Below are 23,040 nucleotides of genomic sequence, written 5' to 3'. Positions count from 1 at the left end.
AAGCCACTGGCCATTGCTACTCGAGCGAGACTTTATCACCCACGTGCATTGTGAAAGTCCGAGTTGTCAATATGCTCATAAAGACAAAAAGTAGTTCAAGTTGTCTAAGTGGTCAGCACTCTTATTTCTGAAATGGAACTGTGAGCCTGAGACTGAAAGCAGACCATAATAAACATTAATGAGACTGATGAGTTTGTAGGGAACAGTAGTTTGTTCTGAAACTTTTGCAAATTCTCATAGCATTATAGTATTAACCACTCTGGGTCCTTGTAATTCGACCAGTAAACTGAACTTAAGTGCCCAAGGACTGAGAATAATTCATTAGTCACTGCACTACAAAAACTATCGATATCTACACAACCATTTACGTAATTTACAATCCAGATTTTCAATACAGTAATGTGATTTCCTAAATCAATTATTAGATCTGTGAGAAAGTTTTGCCAAACTGAATGATAAACGTTAATCTGGGTAATTAACAACACCATATACTATGAAAACTCTTTAATGTGGTGAATATTTGCCAAAGTTTTTGGATGAATCTTGTACGATACAGAAAACAATATGGTAAGTTAACTAAATGAAATACAGTCACTCATGGCTAATGTTCGTATGAGAGCATAGGAATGATAAATAATGATACCCTGTACAGGACACCATTCTCTAACAATCAAGCATATACCTTCACATATATCTGGCACACCTGCATTTAGTTCAAAAACTTAACATGAAGGAGGACCTAAGTACAGAGAAAAATAGGTAGAAAACCACTAAATTTAATGACCTCTACGTTTCACAGAAATGTCTTGGTGTTCTCTAAGTCTCTTTAATGACTTCTAAGTTTCACAGAAATGTCTTTGTGTTACGCAAGTCTCATCATCTTTTTAGGGCCGACAAACTGAATACCGAGTCAAGCTAAGAGGTAGTTAAGACTGATGGAATCTCCCCTGCTAGTCACTTCTCACACTTGATAAAAAGGGTGTAACTGTCATCTCCAATTTTGTTCATTTAAAGCAACCCCACCACCAACTCTTCTCTGTACATGCTACCTCCACTAAACATTCATTAACTTGTACAATTCAACAAAAGGTGACGACCAAATTTCACTCGGAAGTTTTTCTGGGAGGCTTACCTTAATGGGCTCACATGGACCCTTAGAAAACTCTAATTTTTATGAGAACAGGTGTAACATGATTTTCCTTGGAGGGAGGGGCTTCCACCACCTTTTAAATTACCAGACATCATTTGAACCATCAATTCAGCAATGTTTGTTCACCTTTATTTGATGCTAAATCTCTGTCAAATATAAGAAGTTTGTAATTCACATGAACACCTACCAACTAGTCTTTCAGTGGACTATGTTACAAGAGAAACTCAAGTAAAAGAAAAAAAAATGGCAAAAGACAATCAAATGGATTTAAAGGTGATGGTGTAATCACTCATATAAGTGTTTGTACATTCAGACTATGAACTGATGCTGGTGCTCTCACATTAACACGAGAACTTCACACTTGCACAGCTTGCTCCCAAACAGAATGCACGCAGACATCTAGTTCTGTGACCAAGTTGTAACGGGTACTGCTACTACCGTAGTCAATAAATTTAAATCCTTCAACGCTAGCAGTCTGTCATTACAAGTAAATGAAAATATAACATTTATCCTACATTCATACCACTATGAATTTGTAACGCATTTATCCTACATTCATACTGCTATGAATTTGTAACATACTCTATCACCTTATAAATTATCATCAGTCATACATAATTATGTGTTTTATCTAGAACCCTTCTCTATATTGTCTCGATTCTACTCGAGCAATTATATTTTCAAGCTGACGACGGGCCTCACACTGGGGGAAGTTCTGCATGTCATAGTAATTTGGTGCAATCTTGATGAGCCATTCAGCTGAAGAAAAAGAAAGAGTTAATAGGTTAAACCCTTTTGCAATAAGCATTTAGAATGAAGTTGCCTACAGATTACCCAACTCTTAAATCATAAATCCTGAGTAGTACTAAGAGGAAAGCATGATATGAACACGGAGCATATTCTCTTCACCTGATAGCAGAGCAGCAAGCAATCAAATCAAAGACTTCTTTTGTAAAAGGGACATACAGGTCAATCACAGCAGTTACATTTCTGTGAGTTCAACATTTCAGGAAATAAAACTATACTCAATTAGGGTCCCTTGACAGAAAACATGAGAAAGCCATCAACTGCGCAGGACATACTTTACACCAAAAGATCTACAGTTATTTGATATGAATACTTGCTATCTTTAAAATGTTGCGTCCACTGTTTATTTGTGTTCCTTTAAATATGTACTTAAATCTTGTATTTGGCAAGGTTTTGCCTTAATATATCATTCTAACTTTTCTTTTGTCCTTTTACTTTCTTGAAACAACTACTATATTATAGTACCTATATAAAAAGACCAATACTCTCAACACTTATTTGAGTAGAAAAAAGCTACATCATGTAGTCCACACTTATATCTCCCCTACTGCCAACTGCACCATGAGGGTGTGATAACAGATTTGTGGCAGGAAGTCATTCCTTTTTTTTTTTTTTTCCAGCTTTAGACTAGATAGTGAATTGCTTAAAATTTCAGTTTACATATTTTCTTATCAGTGCCTTTTAACACACTGCGCCAGGTAAAACTAACCATTCTTTCCTACTCACGCTTCTATAAACAATAAAAGGGAGTGGTACTTGACACAAAATACAACAAACATATTTTCTTTTAGCTGCTCCTTAGATAATTTTTCCACCATGTGTTGAGATGTCACCGCAAACACACACACACAAAATTACTTACGCTTTATGTCTGTCACAGTTCGGATGTAATTCTTTGTGGTCAAAACGAATTCATTGTAGAGAACCCATTCTGGCTTGTGGTCTAGACAGGTAGATGGATGAAGCTGTACAACTTGATTATCTTTGATGGTCATGTAGTGACCTGTTCTCTCCAAATGGGCAATCTGTAAAAAAAAAAAAAAATGTAAAAAATTGTGCTGCAAAATATGCTATTTATCTGTTAACTACTATCCTGTCACAGGGAAAAAAAAATCCAACCAAAATAATGTACATAATTTTCCATACGAAATAAATACTGCACATACAAAAATATACAATACATGGAAGTTCAGACGATATTTTGGTATCGTCTATAGTGTTCCATACAGGGCCAACCAAGACAAGGTTTGCCTACTAAGTGAATACTGAATGTTGTAAGAGCAATATCTAGTGTTGTTTTACCATTCACAAACAGATAGGGCCTAATCATTGTTGGAGAGTACAGTATATGTATTTTACAATGTACTCTACTCCTCTAAGCAAATTAGCAATGAGACTCAAGGAAAGATGAAATACCTGCATGAAAAATCCAGCAACTAAAGCTTTCCTGATGTTCATGTAGTAATCACGAGAGTTGAAGTCCGTTGATGTACGCTTTAGGCTGAAACGATCCATTATACGGGATAACTGTTGGCGCACGTTGTCGGCAGATTTCAAGGACCGGTAATTGACAAAGTTGTCGTAACACCACTGCACATCCTCCATATCTACCAAAGTATAATGGGTCAGGAAAAAGAAGGAATGGAAATTAGTAAAAATTTTAACATCTTACACTGCAGAAGAATAAGAGTAACATGGTCTGAACATTACAGGCCATTAGTAAATCCTTGATTTCTCTTCCTGTTGGGAAACAAAGGTCTTCACATAGTTCACCAAAATGAATGGTCCATTTTCCAGTAGGCAACTTATGTAGTACCATTCTGAAAGACATACTGAGTACTAATTCTATAACAAGCTGAACCTACAGAGCACGGTAGCGTTGGTTTTGACTAAGAGATAAACATAATATTTGCACTGCAGGAAAAACTCATATATTTCTTGTTACAAATGTACTGACCCCAGTTGATGAAGATTTGGGGTTAATTGCTACAGGGCCATTCTGCATAGTATACTAGTATTAGCCAGTACTAAAATTAAAGTTATAGAAAGTAAGTACTGTACCTATATCACTGGGCCACCTTCTTGCTTATGTTCAGCAACACAAATATGTAGCAAGCATTTACTCAAGAGGTTCAGGCACTAAGGATAACAACGGAAAACATTCATAAAGGCAGACTTCTCTTCTCAAGTACTGACAAAACTGCAGGTTAAACAACACAGGAAACATACATGAGCAATGAACTCATCATTCTGAAAGGGACAAAACTTAAAGAAAATCAAGCCTGCAACTCTTCCAAATTTATGAAGATGGCCATTACCTCTGTATAGAAAAAAATAGACTATGTCCTCTATTCCAACAATGTAGGAGCTAAAGACCCGAAGTGTGTCACACTAATACCATCACCTCTGAAGATACAGAAATTCTCAACAACACTCAAGTTTATAACGCCCAGTATCTGAAGTCTTTCATTCCCTTTACTGTAAAACTATGGAATAATTTCCCTTGCAGTACTTAGAATGCTAAACCTAATGTGTTCAAAGTTGTAACTTTAGTTATAAAAAATGACATCAAAGCCAACTTTATATCATGAAAAATAAATTCACATCAAGTAGTAAAAGAAAAAATATACTGTAATTATGTCCTTAATTGGTCAGTGTACACTGCCAGCCCAATTTTGGGGACCCCCAAAAAATACTAAAAAGGGTTATGCATGTTATCTTATATTTCTGTCTTTATTGGACATTTTCCAAATAAATCTTTCCACAACTTGAATATCATATTCATTATCAAGAAACAAACTTCTCCAGTTCTCCAAACCAGTTAACTTGGAATCACAGACAAAACCAGGCAACAAATTCCGATACTGACCGAGTGAATCATGAAGTAGGTTTGGGCAACCCAATGAACTCTCTTATTTTACTAATAATGGCCTGCATACCATTCTGATTACCATGCTTACTTGATCAAGGTTATAATGGCCAGCTACTGTATATCATTTTAGGGAGAATGGATAACTATAAAAGGGAGTTCAATCCAGCTCAAGCTAAACCATCTTATTTTCCAGGTCAGCTATCACCCCCTTAAAAAAAAAAACCTAGAATGCTACATATTTTTCAAGTTTTGATTCCTAAACCACACTGTCCATTACTATTCTATTTCCAGTCATTGCACAATCAAAATCTTCAATTTGCGTATAACCAAATTCTTAGCTGAATCTGTATGTTTTGAATGTGATAACAATACATCTCAAACTGAGAGAGAGAGAGAGAGAGAGAGAGAGAGAGAGAGAGAGAGAGAGAGAGAGAGAGAGAGAGAGAGAGAGAGAGAGAGAGAGAGAGAGAGAATTATTTGCAAAATAAATCTACTCCTCTGGAAGGGGGAGTATCTAGTTATACCCCTGTTCAACTTGGAAATTATTCAAAACAATCAATGAAAGCGATTACAGGTGTATTTCAAATCTGACGTTACAACTGGATAAAAGATGTCGATCAAATACGAATTGCACCCTTTATCAGGACTGCTGATTGGGAAAGGCATCTTAGCTCATCAGGTTGGGTATCCAAGAATTTGCCTACCTTGAATTTTACCTGTAAATATGTGCACTGGTTGACTAATGACGGACAAGATGCAACAAAGACAATTCAATAAAATGAAGAGTGAGAATGCAAATGATGAAACAAGGCCAGTTTTGGCTGGATTGTGGTGCACTGTAGGTTGGGGTAGGAAGCATGTATCAATGGTTTTATGACAGCAAACTGATGAGCACAGCATTCTGGTTTTAGTGGAAGTCCCAACAGGTTTGGAACTACGACCACCTTCAAACCACCACCTTCATTTTGTAAATGCACAATTTCTTAACTTCTTAACCCTTTCGCTTACCTATGACTGATATAAACATCATCCAGATTAAGTCCTTCGCTCGTTGACGTACGCAAACATTATAAAAAAAAAATGCACAAGCTAACAGACGAGTGTTTCTTATATCTTTTATATATATGTAACATGTATATTTATTTGTTTTGTATTGTTTACGATTTTTTATTCTATAATTGCACTATCTATCTTTTTTTTTTTTTTTTTTTTTGAGAGAGAGAGAGAGAGAGAGAGAGAGAGAGAGAGAGAGAGAGAGAGAGAGAGAGAGAGAGAGAGAGAGAGATTCTTTTATACATATGTAACAGGCATGTTTATTTGTTTTGTATAGTTTTAGCATTTTATTCTATAATTATATCACTTATCTTTTTTCTGTGCACATAAGAGAGAGAGAGAGAGAGAGAGAGAGAGAGAGAGAGAGAGAGAGAGAGAGAGAGAGAGAGAGAGAGAGAGAGAGAGAGGAATATTTCAAATATCTGGTTTTGATATGACTGACTGGTTAGTCAGACTAAAGTATTTGAAACACAAGTAAAACGGAAAATACACATATGCATTTAAAATCTTTTCTGGGGAATGATCTTAACAATGTTTACAAGTTAATAGTGTTATACTGGATTTCCTAAAAGTCTGTTATAAGACACTACATTTCCCAGATATGTACAGCAATACACATTCCAAAAAAATCACCAAAGATACCATAACATTACACCCCCTTAATGTGTAACTTATTACGAAACATCTCCCACACAAGAAGTCTTCAATTTACAAAAACTAGATCATTATACCGAGCCCAGAAAATAAACAAATAATAAATATTAAGCAATTACTGTGTGAAGTTTTCTATATCAACAAATCTATATAGGTACAACCCATAAATTATAAGTTGTAATAACATTTACTGCAATACCTGGGATAAAACAAATGCACTATCATTACTACCTGCTCAAATCACATACATCTACTATCAACACGAGCCTTAAAGAGAAAGAAACCAAGTTCCCTAATCATTGCAAGCCTCTGCACACCAAACACAGGTACTAGAATAACACCAAAAAAGGAAATTTCAATATTTACTTAAAATGGAATATATTATTATCAATGACAACAACACTATATACTCACTCTGCTTGAAGGCATGGTAGACGTTGAGTAATGTAAGGTGATCACCATCAATGTGCGCGAATCTCATCTTGGCCTCGTCTGCTGCTTTCTTGGCCTCATTTGGGCGAACAAAGCACTGGGGTACTGTAGCGAGAATTGGGAAACCGACCCGGCCCCACCAAAGCCGCACATAACGGCAGGAGAGGGAGGGTACGGCCCAAACATTAAGCCTCACCCTCCTCACAAGGCGAAGGGCAGCGCCCCTCCTGACTTGCTCAACACTTTACATCAGCCACCTAGGGGAGCTACACCATATTAGAACCACAATCTCCACTGTAACTCCATACAAACAATTCTACGGAGCCCAAAACATTCCGCGTCTCTTCACCAAAACTGTGTGATTCTGGGTGCTTGTCAAGGAAAAAGCACTTCTACTTCATTTCTCTTTAAAATGTCTACAGGTTTTTCGATGGAATATTACCTTTACGATGGATGATGTGGTTCTAATAAAGTGCGGCTTATTACGACATAACTTCTTATCCCGTGTTGAAGTCATGCAATTCCACAGAAATCACCGAAGGACAAATCCACCAAGATCAAATAACTGTCATATAACTTGCTTAAGTGACATCAAGGAAATTAGTTATAACGTTAAGAGCTACTGTCAAGACTCAGCATTAAAATTATCCTTTAAAAATCTAATGGTTCCAAATGAAAGGAACACTAATGCAAAAATGAAATTTTTCTCAAGCAAGAGTTTTCTTTTTTTATGCTAATTATGTTTTATCAAGAAGAGGAAGTTACCTTCTGCAAATACCTAACTTATTCTTCTCCTTTACAAAATACTCGATTAATCTGTTTTACCTTTTAGTAACTAACCTGAAAGCATAGCAGTTACAGACAGGATCTCATTTGAACAGTTGAAGTCGCACGAGGCTATCACCATTTTGGCTAGCTGTGGATCAAGTGGAAATTCTGCCATAATTGCCCCAAGTTCTGTCAAATTACCTAGAAAATAAAAACAGAAACATCAATGCTTCATTCAAAATACAAACCACTCCAATCTTTGATATCTCAGATTTACCAGCCTTGTGATATCGAGTCTCCCCCAACTGTCCAGCTATGAATCTTGACATTCTATGGTCACACCTCTCCCAAACCTCCCACCTCCTTATCAAGGCCCATGTTTCTACTGCACAGAGCAGTAGCAGCCTTATGTGCCCACTGTAAGGCTTTGCTCCCTAAACTAATGGAACCTTTTTACTCACTAACTCATACTATACTGAACATTTCAATTTATAACTATATTATATTCTTACCATCATCATCTAATGCAGCAAGATAATTCAGCAGCTCCAAAGCTCTCATTAATGTCTCGGGTGCAGGAGGATCCATGAAATCAAAATGAACAAGGTCATCTATTCCCAACTTTTTCAACTGCAATACCACTGACCCTAAATTGGATCTCAAGATTTCAGGGTATGTGTTGTCCTGAAAAAGGAATAAGACAGAATGCATTACTTACAAATTCACTGAAAATAAAAACTCAATATAGAAGGTTCCAAACAAAACCTTTTTGTTAAAAATATTCTAAACATATTTCCAAAGTAACTACAAATTACAACGCAACTACAACTGCTGAACCAAACACAAACCCCACAAAAATTACTTACTCATTGGTAAACTTGATATGAAATGGTGAAAAAACTTCAAGTTCAAAAATAATACCAATTTTACTGACAAATACTAAATATGTCTTCCTACAAAAAGATACTGAAACACTATACTGGGCTTATGATGACACGATTACTGCTGTGCATAAGCAGAGTACAGCCTTAACCTTCCCAATGATTCTCTTATCTCACATCATTTCTCACACCATTAGGAATCACCTCACTTCTCAATGACATTACATTCAACCTTCTTTTTCATTGTCTCTAGTACTGGCTATAAAAACAAAAACTGCAATAGTTCATTCTACCTACATCAGCAATAAATATCAATATCCAGAAATGATATTTGGATAAATATTCACCAAGAGTACTGATTTTTAACAAGATGCCTACTACTCACCAGTTTGTTGTTTGTCAACTGTGAACTCACACCCATATATGAGAGAGAGAGAGAGAGAGAGAGAGAGAGAGAGAGAGAGAGAGAGAGAGAGAGAGAGAGAGAGAGAGAGAGAGCTGATGAATTTTTACACCATAGCAAAAGTGGCCCTACCATTCTTTTTCATAATGATGAGATGGCATGCATTTCAACTCTAAACTGAACATGCATATATTCATTCCTGCATCCACCCCTCCCTGCCACCTTCAACGGCCAACTAACAAGATCAACAGATGAAAGCTAAATCTTAAAAAAGTGCCTATAGCTCTCTTTCCATGTCCTTGGAACCAAGATGGGTTTACTCAGTTGTGTGTTGAGCTAGCTACCACTTGCACTATTAGGTCTGAAGCCAGTAAAGAGACACTGTTTTCTGCAGTAAAACCATTAACTAAAAATGACTTATTTTACCAGTCCTTTTTATATGGAATATTTTCCAATAATGAGCAGGAAATAGATTTTCCTTCTACTACACTGAAGCAACTCAAATCTAGTTGAATTTCCAAGCACAACAGCTTTACCAAATCACAATTAGCCTACAAGACAAAACAGAGACTACAAACTCAAATGCTCACAAATTAATGGTACCTACATTTTTACAATTTTTTTTTTACAGTATTGTTATGAAATTTCTTGTCAAAATAAGGAAGCTACAATTTTGAATCATTCCATTCTTACTATTCAAATTGAGATGGCAGAGTTCTTGAACTATATTCTTAACACAAAACTGCAATCAGTACCTGCATTTCATTTTTGAAGGCTTTTTCAGTGTAGAGACGGAAACACTTTCCAGGCCTGGTTCGCCCAGCTCGACCGGCCCTCTGTTGTGCTGATGCCTTACTTATAGGAGACACTAACAAACTCTCTACTCGAATACGAGGGTTATAAACCTAGAAAAAGAATTTTATACGAGTAAATTTTTTGGGTACAATGTCATGTTTCTAAATATGAAACAAACCCCATACATAAATGCACAAGAAACATAAAGGAAACATTTAAAACTGATAGAATCATTACTAATTCTACAAATGTTAGCTCTCGATCCTGTCTAAGGACATACAGAAGAACATAAACATGATAACAATTTCGGCTGCAAGATGCCAGAAACATATGGGATAACTTTCAACAAAAATATTCATTACATGCCCACAGGTAACATTAATCTATGAATGTACCATATCTAGCAATCCCTGAAAGTAACTAGTTCCAATAAAATACCTGTGGATTTTCAGTTTTAATTTTGAACGAGTTACTCTTTGAGCTTTCTGATAAGCTTAAAGAACTTATGATTTGTACTTCTAATAATCACACAAAATGGTCTACCATCATCCTACGACACGATTAAAAATTAATGTACGCGAGGAACACGGATTTAATTTATTACATTGGGGTAAAATGCTACTTCTTTGAAGACCTTTAGCATATATCCACTTATTAAAGACAGTTCTCTTTCATCTATTCCCATATTTAAATTTCAACATCTCAAATCAAAAATATTGATCAAACTTCTACATACCTTTTGTTTTGCAAAACCAGGATCAATTACAAAAACAACTCCATCAATTGTTAACGAAGTTTCAGCTATATTGGTTGACACCACCACTTTGCGACCTATAGCTCCGTTGGGTTTATTAGCGGGTGGTGGCTCAAAAATGCGTTGTTGCAAATTTGGGGGTAGTGTTGAGTACAGGGGAATGCACTTCAAATCCCCAACATCCGGACCCAATGCATCAACTTCACGCTTAATGCGCTTGCATGCTTCTTCAATCTCCTCTTGACCAGTCAAGAACAACAAGACATCACCAGGGATTTCTTCACATATGTGAATCTGTCGAGGTACATGCACAAATTAATATTCATTACATCTTTAGTTAATATAAAATTTCATATAATGCACAGTACTGTATAAAGGGTTAATTAGTAATGTGAAGCAAAGCAGCAATGACTACCGTGTTTCTTACGCCTGAAATTCACAATCCAACTGCAATACCATTCAATATTGAATGTTCTATGGTCATACAATTTTAAGAGCTGGCTTCCAATAAAATCCAAACTATATGATCAAGGGAACAAACTGAATGACATAACGTACCTGTATTACTGTTCTAATGGCGGCTTCAAGGTAGTCTCTCTCAGGCTCTGGAGTATAAAAGATCTCTACAGGATGGGTACGTCCCGGTACATTCAAAAGGGGAGCTTTATCAAAATAGTGTTGGAACTTTCCAGCGTCCAGTGTAGCTGACATAACAACCAGTTTCAAGTCAGATCTTTGCTTGAGCACTTCCTTCAACACGCCCATCAGTATGTCCGTTGCTAAAGTACGCTCGTGAGCTTCATCGAGTAAGATGACCTGGTGACAAAAACAAAAAATAGTTTTCCAGTTCTGCAGAAAGATATTGTAAGGTTTCTTTAAAGTGTAACCAGCCTTATTTCCATGGGCAGGAAACACCCAGTCACATCTGACAAAGTTCAAGGTTAAGAGTCTAAACAGCGCTGTTAATGCACAGACCAGTTAGATGCCAGGAATTTTACTAGTGCCTGCTCAAGGATACTGACGGTAGGAAAGGCATAATTGTCCAGGTCATCTCACGTTTGCAGCAATGTCTGTTCCACAGCCTACTGCCCATGCAGCAATAGAACTGCTTTTTTTTTTTATTAACGCTGCAAATAGGGTCAATTAGTAGTTATAATACCTACTGAATCACCATCCCTCTTCAATTACCATTCCTAGGAAGGACCTGAGACTTGCTGTTAAGGGAGTTAGTGACCATATTTTGAGCCCTTAGTACAAAGATGAGAACGAGTTGCATTCTGTTGCTCTGCCCAGACAATAACTTCTATGGCCAAATGACACAGCCAAAATGGGTGGCTATTTGCTTCTTCAACCAAGCAATGGGAATTGTATTGTCGGACTTAGTTCTCACAGGGTTGTCCCAAAAGGATTCATCTTTAATAAAAGAATTTAGCATATCTATTAACTTTCAACATTTTAAAAATTTAATATTGTATTTATTACGGTATTCTTATTATAATGCTTTTTCAAGATTGATTACTATGGGTCAAAACCTTTACTCTGTGTAGCACTTTTTCATTACTTGCCTCATTATAAAGACTGATTTTCGTAGACTTCTAATCTTGTCTGTTCCCTTATCAGGTTTTCATGTATGCTAGCTAGGTCATGGGTAATTAGTTGTCCTAATGATGTGTATTTGATCATTCTCATATCATAGTACTATCAAAGTCTGAAGTATTCCCTTCTGTCATATTTGTAATATCAGAAGAAGAATCATTCATATAAAACCCAGACAATCCATTAATTAACCAAGAAAACAAACCCAAATTTTAGAGCACTTGTCAAAATGGCTGGTCGTACTGGCCAACTAGAGAAGAATGATGACCAAAACATTAGCTGTCTTACCCTGACTCTCCAAAGGGGGTAACTACTGAGAGTGTTTTTTAATGATTCTTTCGATTGTAACACTTGTTGAACCTGTGCAGAGTAGCTGCAGATAGAGCTAATGACAGAGGGTAAGTTTCACCTCAAAAATATATGTCACAAGTGGTGCTCATGACCAGAGAATATATGTCACAACAGGTGCCCACGATTAGAAAATATACATTACACGAAGTGCTCAGAATTAGACAATATACACATAACGAGAGGTGCCCACGATTAGAAAATATACACGTCACAAGAGGTGCTCATGATTAGAAAATATCCATGTCACAAGAGGTGCTCAGGATTAGAAAATACAGATTAAGAGAGTTTCTAAGCCCAAATGCAGTACTAAAGCTAAAGGGAAGAGTAGAGAATTGAGAACCCTTCTGTGATACTCAGGCAGGTCTTTCAAGAGAGCTTTCTTGTTACCTTGTGGACACATTCTACTGTGAAGCTAGAAAAAAAAGACAACTAGCAAAGATTTATGGTGGATTCACAAGGCCTGCACAAATCTATGCAACATAAAGCATGGGCAGTGACAAAACAAATTGAAGACTTTGAAAAGCTGTTAACACAGAATGTCAAGATTCATGCATGGATGACAGTATTATGAATGACGAATATGTGGACAGATGTGATACCAAGAGGCTGGAAAAGACTGAGACCTCAGAGGCTAGGATGGCTTGAACATGTGAAGAGAAGTAATCAGAAAAAGATGTTCAGAAAAGCAACAAATATTATACAGCTGGGAAAGGGAGAGACGCCATCTAAATCTTTCAAGAATGGGACCCTGTAAACTGGCCATGACTGAAAACCCCCCTTTGGCCAGTTAGTCCAGGTTCTTGGCACAAAAGCCCTAAAAGGGTACACAGTACTTGGCAAATCAAGAAAGGAGTCATTCCCCCTAAACTGTCAGTGTACTGATACTCTAACTTAAAGCATATTCTTCCACATGTGGGTAAATAAAAACACCTCAGCAATATAAGGGATCAAAACTAGCAATGATGACCAAGATAAATATTTCTGAAACTTCTCTACATCCAGATAAAAAATGTCCTCCATCTCAAATGAGCAAGATCAGAGCCAAAAGAAATCTACTTTACATTCCTTTCTTGTAAGTCTAGCAAGGTAACAGTGGCATAATGACAAAGACCACTAAAAGAATAATCTTCTTGAATTTAAAAATACTTTTGATAGGTATGGAAATTTTCAATCATGTTCAGAATAATATGACAGTTCAAAATAAGTCTGGTTGCAGTAAGCAATGGGCTTTCCACTCCCCATTTAAAAATATGACATTTATTAATGGAGGAGTCAAACTAAAATGCCCATCTAGTTAAAGTTACAAAGGTGGCAGTATCATGCAAGAAGCTGTGATATGAGAGACCTGGTAAGGAGCAAGTGTTTTTCCATACCTGATATATTTCCAACATAGGATCACTCATGGCTTCTCTCAGCAACATACCATCAGTCATGTATTTTAGAACAGTTTTTGAAGATGAGCAATCTTCGAAACGAATAGAATACCCTACTTCCTGACCCAAGGCAACATCCATTTCCTGAAAGAAACAATATGATATAAAATCCACCACGTGCAATTGTGTTGAAAGTGAATGATTAATAATTAATTAAAAAAGTAAATCTTATTACTGTACACTTATTTAACACTACATTCTGAATTAAGCAAGTCATGCAAAAAAAAATCCTCAATGTCACTATATTTTGTTAACATATATATATAAATTATACAAATGATAAAAAATGTAATGAAACAAATTACACAACATATTTTACACAGTAAAATGAAAGATAAAAATTTGCTACATATCATGTAAACATAAATCTAGAGTTTATGTTCTTTATATACAAGCCTACTGTTTTTACCGGGCTCAAACATATCTGGTTTTGGATGGCTACTAGAGAGCTGAATTGTAATTTACAAGTCAAACTTAAGCTAAAAGATGCTAGAAATTATAATACAAGTTTCCTAACCCAGAGAAAGTAGTCACCGTTTTTGTGTGCAAACCTGAAGAAAAGAGCCAGTCACAGGGTAAGGGTTTACTTTAGCTGGTATTCTCACCCAACTGAAAAGCACTATCACAATAATTGGTAATTACCACTAATGTCGTAATTTCGTGGGTGGGTCGGAGGGATCTTCGCACCATCGCGGGACTTATTACCTCCCACAGCCAGAAAGAGGTGGTGCTTTTGGATACCTCTTTCTTGCAAAATCCCATACTAACGACAAAGAACTTGCACCCTAGTCAGAGATTCTTTTTCCTTCTCAAATAACATTTTAGGGCACCAACAAGCCACAGCAACATCTAGTCTGGCTCTCCAAAAAGGAGTTCTTGGAGGGAGGGCACTGAGAAACTCGCCTTGGTACAGGACCAAGGGATTTTGTGTCTTAGCGTCAAATTATGGGATGAAAGAGAACAAGAGAAACTGCAACCCTTCCAAGTGCCCAACAAGGTATGACAATGTATGTCCCTCTCCCACTCTCTTGGCCAAGGCAATGACAAGAAGATCATTATCGTTTTGAGGTTAAGAGCCCTGTCCAGTGACTGAGACAGGTTCATATCTGGCTATTCACAGGCTCTGACTAACATCAGGTCCCACTCAGGGGGTCTGCCCTCTTGAAGAGGGCACGACTCTTCAAAGCTCCTAATAAGCATCACTGTTTCCAGAAAGGACTCAGCATGTTGTCTCTGCTAAACAAAGCATCCTTCTTAGGCTTCCTCCTCCTCTCCCCGTAAAGTTCCCTTTGTGGAGAAAGCCATGCAGCACATTCAGGGCATGGGGAATACCAGGAGAACCCTTTGCCCTTGCAAGAAATACACAATGGATGCAGATCTACTGCAAAAAGTGACATAAATAACAACAAGAACTTAAGCTCCCAAAAAACATGCACAATGCTAGCATTTTCAGGCAGGAAATGATACAAGTACCACAAGAAAGCACTTAGAATGGATAAATAACAAAAAGGCACAAAATTCATGGATAGGAAACAGCCAGAACATGGAAAAAAAAAAATTACAAGTAACATGTCTGAACTACACTGAAACCAGAAGGACAATGGATGGTCAGTTGGTGACAATGGGCATCGCCCGTGTCCCATCTCCACCTGGCTACCACCCTTGTTTAGTACATGGCTGGTACAGAACATTTATAGAAGGATACTACATATACATAAGGTGTAGCATTTGTATCCCCCTGCAGGAACAAACTATATTTACTAATTATATCCTCTTTCCATAACTGAAAGAATAAAAATTCCTTTCTTATCTTTTTAAAAATTTTTTTCCTATCTAATAATACTAAGCTTTTCATAGACTGTTATTCCTTAAAACAAATAAATACTAAAACATCATGGTTACAGTTTAATATGCCATTGGCATACCATACCAACCTTCTGGGTACGTACCAAAAAAAAAAAAAAAAAAAAATTATAATAGTGGAGTCTCTCAAACACCATTCCAATTGCAAAGTAATTTCACTAGAACAAGTAACCATCTAGACTCTAGGGGTGGCCAAAGGTGATGAAAACTGATGCAAAAATTCATCAGTAATGGACAGCCAAGTGATGCGATAGCAATGGAGTAAATAACATGTAAAGAAAAGAACTTCCAATGTTTTGGACTTAAGTACAATGAAACAAGACCTTTAACGCTGACATTTAACATCTGTTGAGAACTTTCATGAAACGATATTAAGTTCTGTAATTCTTTTTTTTACTCAGATTTGTGCTTAAGTGGTCTGAATATTTGAATTAATCTCAAAATTTGAGAACAACAGGACTACAAAGCATTTGCGGTATTTGTATCTGATACATAAGTGGTTTCCAGGGACTTGTTGTATTTTTATATTGGCAATTTAATGTTTTCACTTGTACAATCTCACATAATTGAGAATACACACAAATAAAAATTAAAATAGGCCTCCACTCAAGCGCTTACTTGCAGAGAATGCATGCATTACAGGCAGAAACAAATTTAAAGAATAAGTTCAGTACACTAAGAGAAAATTTTATTCGACCGTGCTTGTAAAATGTCCTGCTCGGCAAGAGCCAATTTCTTACCTCCGCAACACGCTGAGCAACAGACATCGCTGCAACTCTTCTTGGCTGCGTACACGCTACGCCCTTTTTACCTTTGGATCGTGCATATTCTACACACCACTGTGGCATCTGAGTCGTCTTGCCAGATCCAGTTTCACCGACAAGTACTATAGTTTGATTACGATCCAAGAGCTCAAAGAATTTGTTCCGGTACTCCCACACAGGCAACCCAATTCTCTTTCTGAAATACGGACGAGACAGAATTATGTGATTACGCAGGTGCTCTTCAGCAGGCTACAATTAAAGAGAACTTAATGAGGTTTCAATTAAAGAGAACTTAATGAGGTTCAAAACTAAATGTCAGGCATTCATGTCCGTAATTCTTTTGACAGCTTTCAAAAAAGAATTTGTTAAAATGAAGCAATATAGATACTAATTGCCTCAGTAAATAGTCTCAGAGAAGACACAAAAACTGTACAGTAAAGTATAGTGAGCACCTAAGATGTATTTTCCATCAATGAGTTTCAAAATCTGTATGTTGCATAGTATTCAAATCTGAGTACAGCCAACTCTGCAAAGGATAAATTAGTACATACTCAGTTGACAGTACTCATCAATCAAACTTCTTCTATACAGACCTTAAAAACCTTGCTCACTATATTTACAAAATTACCAACGAGTAAATGAAACCTTCACAGCTAGAATACTATGCAGTTTTATTACAGTACTGAAAACTAAAAAGCTTACCTATACAATTCATAATATCTTGGAGTGAAAGGTAAATTTGTGAATGGGTTGAGACTCATGGCTACCGCTCCTCTCTGAGGGGCATTGTTGTTTCCCGTGGATGCAACGTTGTTGCTTGCACTGTTGTTGCTCCCTTCTCGGTCTTGTTCTGGATGATGTCTGTGGTCAAGAAAAATGTAAAATTAATTAAGGAATATAAGACACCCTGTTCTTGCGCTTTCACTTTTCACAAGTTTTGGCAATTTCGTGGATATTCGTGGATACATTTGAGAAATCAAACGGCGCTCCTTTACACTAAGAAGTTTCCGATACCCAGAAAAATCAATATCATACACATACTGTACAAGTAATGGCGATACGTTAGCGTGACAATTAACATATCGTAAGGAAACTGTTGAGAAAAACGTGAATATTTTCCTTAGAACTGATGCAATGCTCTTTTTTAAAACGCATCACAAGGTTATTGGAGGGAATTTAGAAAAACTGTTACCAATTAAGGTGATGTTGATATTCATGGCCAATGTAGATGCATTACATACCAAGAACTGGACATGTGGTAATAAGGGATGAATTCGTGGTCAGGAAAGCAGCTGATATGGAAACAACTGGACAAAGACCTGCATGACGACAGAGGGGACACGGAGAAAGGGGATAAATGAAAACCTATGCCTGACGGGAGTTCAAGCAAACATGCACAGGACACAGATGGGAAACGCCGACATTAAAATATGTTATGATAAAAAAGCTGGATGCTCGTCAACTTATAAAAGACTGGGAACCCCTGCTCTACCGTAAGTTAGCTAAAGTAAGGACATATCCCATGAGTCCCTGTCACCCTCCTACACTTCTTTAGTAAGGCTAATAAGGACCAAGGTCAGTCAGGTAGCACACTACATACGATGTTACGTCTTTTATTCAAGCCCGTCTCTACATGTTGGAATTTTCCATCCGAAGTTGTGTTCGCGATGCTTTTATGGAGAGGACCCTAAATAGGCTATGTGCCAAAGCACTGTGATTTAAGTGGTAGTAATAATGAACATATTGGGACACATAATGACAAAAATGCATCTGTAACTGCTGCTGGTGAACATGCAAGTAATATTGGTGAGCATGGAGGTGTTGATGATAGGCCTAATACCCCAACATGTATGGAAATGCTTCCCAAAAGAGTACGGTGGGCTGTGGGAGGGAACGACACAGAAGAAACGGTGAAGAAGTTTTGCAGGGACGCTGAGATACCCTGATGAGGTGAGGCAACAATGTCAGAAAAATAGTTCGCTTCTTACTCAAGTAAATTCTATGTGATTTTAACGTGGTATAATGTCCTTTTTTTTCTATTCATTATTATCATCAATTATATAATCTTACATTTCAAAATAAACAGATTCTTTCTTAAGTTCCTTTGAAGAATGGTTTCAGGAGTTCATCCTTCTCCTGAGGATGTCTCGGAGTCGATACAACAGATGCAGGTGAAGTGGAGACTGAGGCAGGAGCTATGGGGTAGCAGGAACCATCATACTGGTAACAGCATCGACCAGGGAGAGTGTCATCCAAACACCTTCCAGTCTATGCATACCCTCCATGCCAAGTGGTGGCAAGGGTGGTGTGTTGCTCTTGGAAGTGATGGTATCTTTTTCGCTTTCTTCCTCCTTGACCCATACTACTTCTAACAGAGGGGCAACCAAGCGCCACATTTGACACAATTCAAGGAGAGAATCCTGGATAACATTTTCCCAGTCTGTTTCCGTTATTTTATCTACGACTTCCTTAACAAGGCGTTTCAACTCGCCATTTTAAAAGTATTCCACTTAGCTATGTCTTGTTCGACTTGGCCCCATATCAGCTTGATTGGATTATATCGACAATGATATGGCGGTGATCGCGTGAAGGAATGAAGTGTGTGGCAGTCCTAGCCCTCGGGTCACTGACATTAACAGAGGATTGTAACATTACCTTTAACAACATTTCATAGTCAAAACACTTACGGCAGCAGAGACTTTAGCGATTAATATTTTTGTATTTTGAGACCAACAGTGAAATCTTATAGCATGCCCTATAATGTGGGATATTTTATAAGCAATGCTACAAATGCCCTACGTTCTCTTAGAACGCCATAAATGCTTGGCAAAGGTATGGGGTAATGAGGGTTGGGGAGGAATGAGTTTCTGTTGAAATATAGTTCTGATGTATTTCTACATTTTTCTTTTCATATCTGTATTGAATTCAGAAATTTTTTTTTACTTTAATACTGGCCATACGTGCATACGTGATATGTTTAGTACCAGCCACTTGGAGACGATGATTTAAACATAACGATAACAGTAGTTTTCAGAACTACGGACCTGAGCTATACATCCTAAAAACTACCTCCAAATGGAAAATTATGAATAAAAGTTGTTCAGCATGTCCTAAACCCCTAAAAATCCATTCACCCAGTCGATTTCTGTAAAAATCATCAATTGCCAATTTCTCACAGAACTCACACCCAGCGTTCGTAAGACGGCTGTACTGTCCTGCTCCAACCCGACAATGGGAAATTTAAAACCGTCCAATTGTATGTCTGATCGACCCAGATCATACCCACATATCGACCCAGCTCATACCCTAAGGTATTGGATTAAATCTATCAAACCAATCGGAATGTCTGAACCATATGATTCATACATTCCCACTCTGATCCTATAGTCCCCTCCTTTCCATTTTTGGCTGCAAGAATGGACAGTCACAATACCATTCTCACACCCTGATTTTTTTTCTTCGACCTAGCACAACAATTCAAGTAAACATCTGAACACTGCAAAGAAGCCGAGGCTGAATCCCTCACGGTCGGATAGCGGCGATTTTGAATAAGGTAAGCAGTGAATCTGTTCTTAGTTTTTAATAACATTGCATAATGAAGAGCCTAGAGAGAATTTGGACCTACTGTCATCACGGGGTACCCTAGGCCAGTACACATTTCCAATGGCTAGGCCAGGTTAGGGAGGTAGGATCTGGCAAGTCAGGACCCGACACTTGAGAAGAGGTTAGGTTTAGGTTGTTTTGGTTTGGCCATAGCCTGAGCCAAGCCCCGATACAAACAGGAATTTAGTCCACATTTCCGTTGTTCAGTATTACTTGGGAGAGGGAGAACCCCTCTCAACCAAGTAAGGGGACAGCACCCTAAGTAGAGAGAGAACCCCTCTCAACCAAGTAAGGGGACAGCACCCTAAGTAAAGAGAGAACCCCTCTCAACCAAGTAAGGGGACAGCACCCTAAGTAGAGAGAGAACCCCTCTCAACCAAGTAAGGGGACAGCACCCTAAGTAGAGAGAGAACCCTCTCAACACAAGAGAGAGAACCCCTCTCAACCAAGTAAGGGGACAGCACCCTAAGTAAAGAGAGAACCCCTCTCAACCAAGTAAGGGGACAGCACCCTAACTTATGGCATCGTGCCCTGACGTGGATGCGGGGATTTAGCCGTTCCTGGACCCGGCCCCCAAGTAACACACGGAATGATGCTCGGAGGAAGAGCCTGCTCCTGTTCTTCTAAAAACTAGCCTACGTTTTTTCCAAGAAATAACAGTAAAACTTGAAACTGTTACCACGGCCCGGTTCCGCCAGTTGCCGATTGGGATATTTACCATGTTTTGTCCGTGTTTCACATTTTATGTTTGTTCCCAAGGGGCTGGCACTAAACGTGACGCCCCTTTTGCACGTGAACTGGAAATGGTAATCCTAGAGTTTAGGGGTCCAAATTTACTGCATTACGTAAAGTCAAGATCGGCACACATTCATCAAATACTTATCGAATCGTGGCAAACAATGAAAAAACGAGCAGTTTATCTGCTTACAGAAGCAGAGATTCTAAACAAACGAAGGGAATAAAGGGGAAAATAATTAAACAAAAACATGTCTCAGAGGGGATACGGACCCTAAATCTCTGCCTGTGTGTGCAGATAAAATAATAATCTTTTAGCAAATATACTTCCGTTTGCAGACCTGTCGAAAGAAAATGAAAATAAGAAAAAAAACTTAAAACGCCTACAAGTGAGCCGTGAATTTGGACCCCTAAACTGTAAGATCACCCCGGAAACTGCCGAACCTGGAAAGGTGCGACCCTCACAATCCCACTGCGTGCAAAATCGGTCTCGATTTGACTGAATTGAACCGAATGTAGAACTTAGGTTCCTCATATATATATAAACGACCTTCTTCTATGATGCCAGGTCCCGATCTAACCAGGTCATACCAACCTAACCTAAGTTAGGGCGACGTGCCCTGACCTGGACAAGAAGGGGGGGGACTCAAAATAAGCTGTAACACAACTAAAAGTTTGACTGAATTTAGGCCAGAGGTCAAGCACTGGGACCTGTGAGGTCATCCAGCGCTGAAATGGAAATTCCACTAAGAATCAACTGTCAGGAGACAGAAGAGAATATGAAAGGAGGTACGGTAAAATGAACGAAAGGGGTTGCAGCTAGGGGCCGAAGGAAGGCACGCTGCGAAAGAACCTCAAATAATGCCTACAGTGTACAAAAAGAGGCGCACTGGCGGCACTACCCTCTGAATCCTGCCGATGGCTGCTGTGGGGGCATAGCGTAAGGGCATCCATAACGGAAAGAAGTCCCAGAACGCCGATTAAATCTGCGCCGCCGTGAGGAGACCTCCGTCCTGAATGGAGAAATAAATGACAAAAAGGTTAACGGGACCAGACGGCATCCTCGACATGAGGTCGAGACGAGAACGAGACGCAGCTCCGTCAGGAAACTTCCAAAAACAAAAGCGGTTCCTCCTTTACCTCTTCTTCAGCTGCGAGACGTCGATGTCAATCTTCCTCTTGGACATTTCTTCGCGTCAACTAAATGCGTTTAACAACGGAATTAAAACAAAAACTCAAAGATAAAATCGCCCCCTTCTCCTGACGACGTCGTCTTCCTGGACTCTTCTTCAAGCCCTCACAGAAGCGAGGCGCTTGTTCCACCGTCGCCGCCTCCGCCCGAGTTTAATAATGAGTCTCGGTTTTTGGTTCGATGCCGCGGCGCTTTTCAAATTGCTCGGGCAATCATGCGCCCTTTTTCGCCGGAATAGTTTGCTGTAAAGGGTTCTCTCACCTGAAGAGGTGAATGATTAGTATGGTTAGTTCAAGTAGTTAGTTCGGTGAAGGGCGAGGCGGATGGAATCCGGGAAAACAGCGGCTTAAGTAGAACAGGCGGACAAGAAATGCCGTACTGATTTTTTTTCTTATCTAATCACAATTCCTGGACCGTGTGTCTTACCAATTTATCTCCTTGTAATAATCGCGAAAATACCGTGCACACTAACAGACATCATGCATATATTCGCATAAAGAATGCATAAAAATGGGGGTAAGTGGCACAGTGTCTGTGAGGTTTAATGATCTTTCTGTTTAAGTGTATGAAGCAGATGATGTGGAAATCATGTGCACAAAGGATTCATCCACAGTTCATCAGATATATAGCATGAATGTGCCCGTGACCGTTGAGCTGCTTTGCTCTAGAGCAACCACTCGTTAAGACAAACCAATTAATGGTATCTCCTTATATAAAGTGCTACCCATTCAGCTTTCAGCAAAATTTTTTAGATGGGATCTTGTTCATTTGTTGACGTCGAGACGATGCACCATGGCAAATTTCCTGTTGATTTATTTCTTAGCATTTTACACGAGTAAAAAAAAAAAAGTTCTGATTGTCACTGGCCTCTTGGAAAGTGCTCTTGAGATATTCGGGGCATTCCCTCCGCCTAGGGGTCCATAACCCTTAGTAT

The 23,040-nt window shown here is 38.4% G+C and overlaps 1 protein-coding gene across 1 annotated transcript; it reads right to left on the bottom strand.

Moving 5' to 3' along the window:
• Positions 1-489: 489 nt before the first annotated feature.
• On the bottom strand, positions 490-22,266 carry Dhx15 (DEAH-box helicase 15). The gene is made up of 13 exons (XM_067133032.1): positions 22,055-22,266; positions 17,279-17,437; positions 16,553-16,772; positions 13,890-14,033; positions 11,128-11,385; positions 10,552-10,863; positions 9,776-9,925; positions 8,249-8,420; positions 7,809-7,937; positions 6,951-7,073; positions 3,374-3,564; positions 2,820-2,982; positions 490-1,909 (listed from the first exon to the last, which is right to left on the bottom strand). Exons 1-13 carry the CDS (start codon positions 22,099-22,101, stop codon positions 1,782-1,784), a joined length of 2,196 nt encoding a protein of 731 aa, XP_066989133.1. The 5' UTR covers positions 22,102-22,266; the 3' UTR covers positions 490-1,781.
• Between the last annotated feature and the right edge of the window lie 774 nt (positions 22,267-23,040).

Source organism: Macrobrachium rosenbergii, chromosome 32 (assembly GCF_040412425.1).
Source record: "Macrobrachium rosenbergii isolate ZJJX-2024 chromosome 32, ASM4041242v1, whole genome shotgun sequence".
Lineage (NCBI taxonomy): Eukaryota > Metazoa > Arthropoda > Malacostraca > Decapoda > Palaemonidae > Macrobrachium > Macrobrachium rosenbergii.
The sequence above is the reverse complement of the archived record's forward strand: the minus strand, read 5'-3'. Positions and strand labels throughout refer to the sequence as shown.